Source organism: Carettochelys insculpta, chromosome 16, assembly GCF_033958435.1.
Source record: "Carettochelys insculpta isolate YL-2023 chromosome 16, ASM3395843v1, whole genome shotgun sequence".
NCBI lineage: Eukaryota > Metazoa > Chordata > Testudines > Carettochelyidae > Carettochelys > Carettochelys insculpta.
In genome coordinates this window covers 15,971,119-15,977,118 of record NC_134152.1, presented here as the reverse complement: position 1 = coordinate 15,977,118, position 6,000 = coordinate 15,971,119, and the positions used below count along the sequence as shown (strand labels likewise).

Here is a 6,000-nt window from a genome sequence, read left to right as displayed (position 1 = left end):
GGCCACCCGACTCCCCCCGCTGTATCACACCCCACGTGCACCCACGGGACCCGGAGTAGGTCGGCACATCGTCAGCACCATAAATAAATAAATAAATAAATAAAACCCAAAACTGATAGCTATTCCATTTGCTAGCATGATGTGCTGGAAACAGATTTATAAATCAAGGTTTGTACCATAATATCTACTAACCATATATGAATGGAAAAACAAGAGAAAAGTCAAATAAATGATGTGAAAAATAGACACTTCCGGTCCTAAGAAAGTTTTTTATTTTTATTTTATGGAAATACTTTCTGTTTTAATTTCCATGATACAAAAATTTTAAATATTAAAGTTTCTGAAATCTACCAAAGCTGATTTTTTTAAATGAATAAAGGGCAGGTGCAGTTTGCAGGTTTGTCACAGATTCCAAAAACATTTTTACATAAAACACAAACCATGGAAAACCAGATCAAGACTTAAAGGAAATCACCTCCCCACACTTTTTTTTTTTTTTTTTTTTAAGGAAGTATAAGTTAAATTTTTCCAAGAGGACAAAAGGATAGCATAGTTCTTGGATTAGTTTCCAGACAGAAATTGGCTGAAGTCTTCCTACTATGGAAAAAGGACAACACTTTCAGGTTTGCAGGGTAACTTGTAGAAAGCAGTAACCAACAGTGAAGTTTATCTCTTTAGGGCTGCTGATAGCACACTGATATTGCCTGAACATTTGAAAATGAGAATACTTGTGTGATAAGTCTCCTCAAACATAGGAAATTTGTAATAGTGCTGATTCTTTTTGTACATTTCATAGCAACATGCCAGAACAGGAAAGCAAAACACATTTAGTCTTGTTTCTTAACTCTAACATTGTTTACAACAGCAAAGATTTCACAGAATCAAGACAGAATTGTAATCTAATTAATACATGAGTAAAGTTGACAGTGATTGTTCAATAGACCGTTTAAAAAATTAAACTGATTTTCAGGAGACATACTTCTTTTTTCACACCACTTTTTATTTTTATTTAAATAAAGTATGGCTTCCAAGTGGTATACTCTTACAATTGCTTGAATCAGCTTCACTTTTTATTAATACAGATGTTGGCTACCATGTGTCAGGAACTTCAAAGAGTTCTGTGGAGCCACTTGTGATGCTTCCTGAAAGAAGAGAAAGATATTTACAACATTAAAAAATACCATCTCAAAATATTTAAGCGGACTAAGCAAACTTAAAATAGAACAAATTGTAAAATAATACTTGCAATTCAGGGTAAATTAGTAATGCTCAAATCCTCACAGGAAAAAAACATCAACATTTATATCATTATATTTAGCAGTAAATACTAAGTACACAAGAACAATGAAATGTACAATTTACGAACAAATCAGGCTTTGATGATGGATAAATTACTGAGTTTAAGTTTCATCCTCAACTGTTTTCTTTTTCTGGGGGCGTATTTATGGGTTTAAGAAGAGCAGCAGACCTGGCATGCACCACCAATCCAAATTCGCAGACTGCCACCTATGTAGGGCCCTACCAAATTCGCAGTTCATTATGGCCAATTTCACAGACATAGGATATGAAAATTGGCAAATTTCCAATTTTCAGCTCTTTAAACCTGATATTTCACAGTGTTGTAACTGTGGGATCCTGACCCAAAAGGAGGCTGTGTGCGGAGGGGTGCGTGGGAGGGACAGCAAACCCGTTGAAGGGAGGTCATGGTATTGCCACCCTCACTTCTGTTTTGCCTTCAGAGTTTGACTCTGAAGGCAACAACTAAATAGCATCCTGAAACTGCAGGAGGTCCCAGGTGGCAGAAGTGAGTCTGATCTCCCCTGTGCTGCAGGGAGCATCCTAGACAGGGACTCTTCACAGCTAGTCCTAAGCGACTTGGGAGGGGACTATCCCACAAGTATCCTCCAGCTGCAGGAACTTCAGGCTGTTGCTCAGTCCCAGACAATACCTGTAGAAGGGGAGGAACCTGGTGGTGGGTCTGCTCTGGTCCCTCCCTCCCACCACTAGAGCAGTTTGCAGTGAAAGACAAATCCCATCCTTCCCCTGCCCAGTTGTCCTAGGAATCCCCCTTTGATGGGGTGATGCGAGGAAAAAGCAGACATCAGATATCGCAGGAAAGGGCTTATTTCAGTCTGTGAGACATTTTTCATAGGTGTGAAATTGGTAAGGTTTCTGTTGTAAAGCTTCCACTCATTCCAGTACAATGCAGATGAAATCTTGTAACTTTCTGTAAGCTTTGTTTTGTAGCAGCTGCTAGGTGTGTACTAAGTATTATAATAGCAAGAAATTGTTTATAGATCCCATAAGACTAAGTAGTCCTGGCTGTTTCTCTGTAAAAGAAATTGCTTTCTCTAAAGTGACTTTCCTTAGTACGAATGAGAAAAGTGTGAATGTGGGAGTGTGTACAATGGAACCAATCTATGAAGTGAGCCTACCTGGATGACCAGCTGCCAGCAGCACCTTGATGGACAGAGAATAATAGCAGTGAGCCCTGCAAAAGAACCCACCCTTACTCTTGTATTGTGCAAAGGCATTATACTTCAGAGAGAGCTCTTGCAGCTGGATTTAGCAAGTCAGAAGCAAGGACTTCCTAATGGGAATCCTAACAGAACCTGCCTCGATCGCTTGGGTGCTCACAAAAACTAAAAACAAGACAAGATGGAAGATGGGTGAAAATGAAATAAGGTTACAAAGTAATGATCCTAGCAAACATCAAGTGATATTTAAATACTGGAGGGACTTTATACTTTCATACAGTGTTTCACAAATTTGATCTAATTTCATTAGAACAGCTTGTAGATATAGTAGTGAAATTATAAGGAAAAAAATATCAGTGGTACTATCCTACTTCCAAGAACCTGTAGTGGGACATGCGCTGTTCAAGATATGCATAAATGGTCTGGAAATGATAAAGTATTAGGTGGAAAAGTTTGCAGATACTAAATTACCCAAATAGTTAGAACAGAGCTGACTCTGAAGTATTTCAATGAAATCCAACAAAACAAGGAGATGAATGCAAAGTAGTGCACACTGGAAAATTATCACTCCAGCTACTTACACAAAAGATGAGTTCTAAATTTTCTGTTACCACTGAAGAGAGATCTTGGGGTCAGTATGGATAGCTCTCTGAAAACATCTGCTCAGTGTATAACGGCAGTCAACAAAGCTAACAATGTCAGGAATCATTAGGAAAGGGATGGCAGAAAATATCAGAATGCAAATTTATAAATACATGGTGTTTCCATATCCTCAATACGGTGTACAGTTCTGGTCTCATGTTAAAAAAAGAGATGAAATCAGAACTGGGAAAAGTACAGAAAAGGGAAAAAAAAGTGATGAGACAAGTTTCCATACTAGGAGATACTAAAAAGAACATTCTTAGAAAAATGATTATTAAGGTCAGGGAGGGAAAACACGATAGAGACCTAAAAATCATGAACGATATGGAGAAAGTAAATAGAAAAGCATTTTTGACTTTTTTTCATAATAGAAGAACCAGGTGTCAACCCAATTAAATTAATAGGCAGCAGGTTTTAAAAAACATAAGGAAGTACTACTTCATACAACACAGTGTCAATCTGTGGAACTTGTTGCAAGGAGATGCCATGAAGGACAAAAGTATAATAGGATTAAAATTTAGACACATTTATGGAAGATGGGTCCATCAATAACTAAAATGTTCTGGGTGTCCCTAAATCCGTCTACCAGAAGCTGAACTGGATGACTGATGCTGGGGATCACTTGAAATTTCCCAGTTCTGTTCATTGCCTTTGAGAAACCACATGCAGGCCACTGTCCAAAAACATGATACTGGGTTATGTGGATCATTGACCAAGTAGAGCCTTCTCATGTTAAAGTCTTATGTACCATTTGTAATTTTTGTTAAATTCTTGTTCAAGACAATTAACTAAAACACAGAAAAAATATTTTGGGTCCCTCTAAGTTGTTCTGTCCATGGGGTGGAATAAATTTTGTTACGTACACCAAGGCATGGATGCATGTGGCCCATCCACAGAAACACATGCTGTCCACTGTGGATAGCTGTGGGTGCTCTGCTGATAAGCTGGACAGCACCTGAATCTCGCTGGGTGGTCTCCCAAGCACTCATCTTACAGGGAACACTGCCTGCAACTAAGGGATCAGTGCATCATACAGAATTTCTAAACCACGCCCCCCCACACACACACGAAGAAGAATGAATCCAAGAGAGGCTGCTCCATAACCATGTTAAAAAACAACTTGTAAGTGCTCCTTACAAACGGTACGAAATAGAAGTAAGGGAGGAGCAACTCCACCATACAAAGGTGCACAGCAACAAAAACATAACTGCCTGTAAAACTGAGATATAGCAATGAGATTATTAAAGGGCAGCTAGTGTACCTGCACAGACACCCAAAAAAACCTGAAAAAAACTGCTATTGCCTTCTGAAAAAGCATCAAACATTCAAGCAGTGCTTTTGTAAGCCCCAGTCAAACAGAACGGTAATGAAGCAGACTAGTGATCAGGAGAGTATGTGCAGCTGTTGCAACATTTTCAGAAGACAGGATCATAGTTGTACTAGTTGCACAACTAACACACATTCAACTCACCTCATTTCATACAGAGAACTTTGGACAAAGATGCCACATTTCTACAGCAAATAGATTTACAGCCTGCCCAGACACCTCAGTGATAAACACATTCTTTGTAGACAAATGGTATTCAGGATATTTCTCAAAGACACTGTGTGGCTTGCAAATATTAGCAGTAGGAGGAAGATAGCAGCAGACTATCTCCAAAATCAAGTCTTTCGCTATTTTGTCCAACTCTTGTTTTTCAATAGCTAGCAGTATGTATGGTGCCTATCATGTTGCAATGTTTAAGGCTGGGGGGAAAAAACTGATTCAGCTGCTGTACTCCTAATAAGTGTCTTTGATGTACAAACTCAAAGGACCACTTGGAGTGCCAATGGATCATCAATGATGAGTATGTCCTCTGAATTAAAATGCAAATGAGAATTTTACACAAATTCCGCTGCTGTGCGCGCCAGGGATACAATATTACTTTCTGAATAAGAATCATTACAGCAAGAACTCCAAGTGACAGTGGAGCTAACACATTCTGATGACTTTCAATACATACCATTCTCAACATGACCAGGAGTTTAAAGGAACCGAACACCTGAATTATAATTTAATATTTACAGCAGGAATTAGATACAAAACAGAGCCTCTCACACACAATCTCTCAGGACAGCACAGACATATAAATATAGGGTTAAAATTATCCACACTTAAAAATGTATGTCTTGTTCCTGGTCTGAATTTGTCTAGCTTCGACTTTCAACCATTGGACTGTGTTATACTGATCTTTGCTGCACTGAAAAGCCCTTATTAAATATTTGTTGCCCATATAAGTATTTATAAAATAATCAGTTATTGCCTTAACCTTGTCTTTGTTAAGCTATCAAGATTTAGCTATTTATCAGTATAAGGCAGGTATGCTTTTCTAACCTTTTAATTACTCTCGTGGGCTCTTCTTTGAACCATCTCCAGTTTATCAACAGACTTCTTGAATTGTGGACAATAGAATGGGATACAGTATTCCAGTTTCACCAATGCCGAATACAGAGGTAAAATAATCACTCTCTCCTAAATGAGATTCTATATATGCATCCAAAGATCACACTGAGTTCCCCACAACACTGCAGCCATGTTCAACTGATTATCCACAATGACACCCAATTCTTCTTCAGTCACTGTGTCCAAGGATAGTAACCACGTCAGCCTTAATTCTTTACTCACGGTTCTACACATGCACATTTAACTGTAACAAAACGCATAATAAAAAGAAGAAGGACTCCAATGGCACTTTAAAAACTAACAAATTTATTAGGATGTTGGGTAGGCTAACCATCCATCCCATTTTTAATGGGACAGTCCTTTATTTAAGCTGCCTCACATCCTGACTTTTTGAAGAAAACGAGCAAATAGTTCTGTATTTTGCGGGTCTCCTACTGC

At 38.4% G+C, this 6,000-nt stretch overlaps 1 protein-coding gene across 3 annotated transcripts in view; it reads right to left on the bottom strand.

The window, feature by feature from the left end:
• Positions 1 to 255: 255 nt before the first annotated feature.
• PARN (poly(A)-specific ribonuclease) overlaps positions 256 to 6,000 on the bottom strand; it is a 186,779-nt gene continuing 181,034 nt past the window's right edge. For all 3 annotated transcript variants that reach the window (XM_075010325.1, XM_075010326.1, XM_075010327.1), the window contains one exon: positions 256 to 1,142. In XM_075010325.1, coding sequence (XP_074866426.1) covers positions 1,090 to 1,142 — 53 coding nt within the window. In that variant the 3' untranslated portion in view covers positions 256 to 1,089. The remainder of the gene's footprint in view (positions 1,143 to 6,000) is intronic.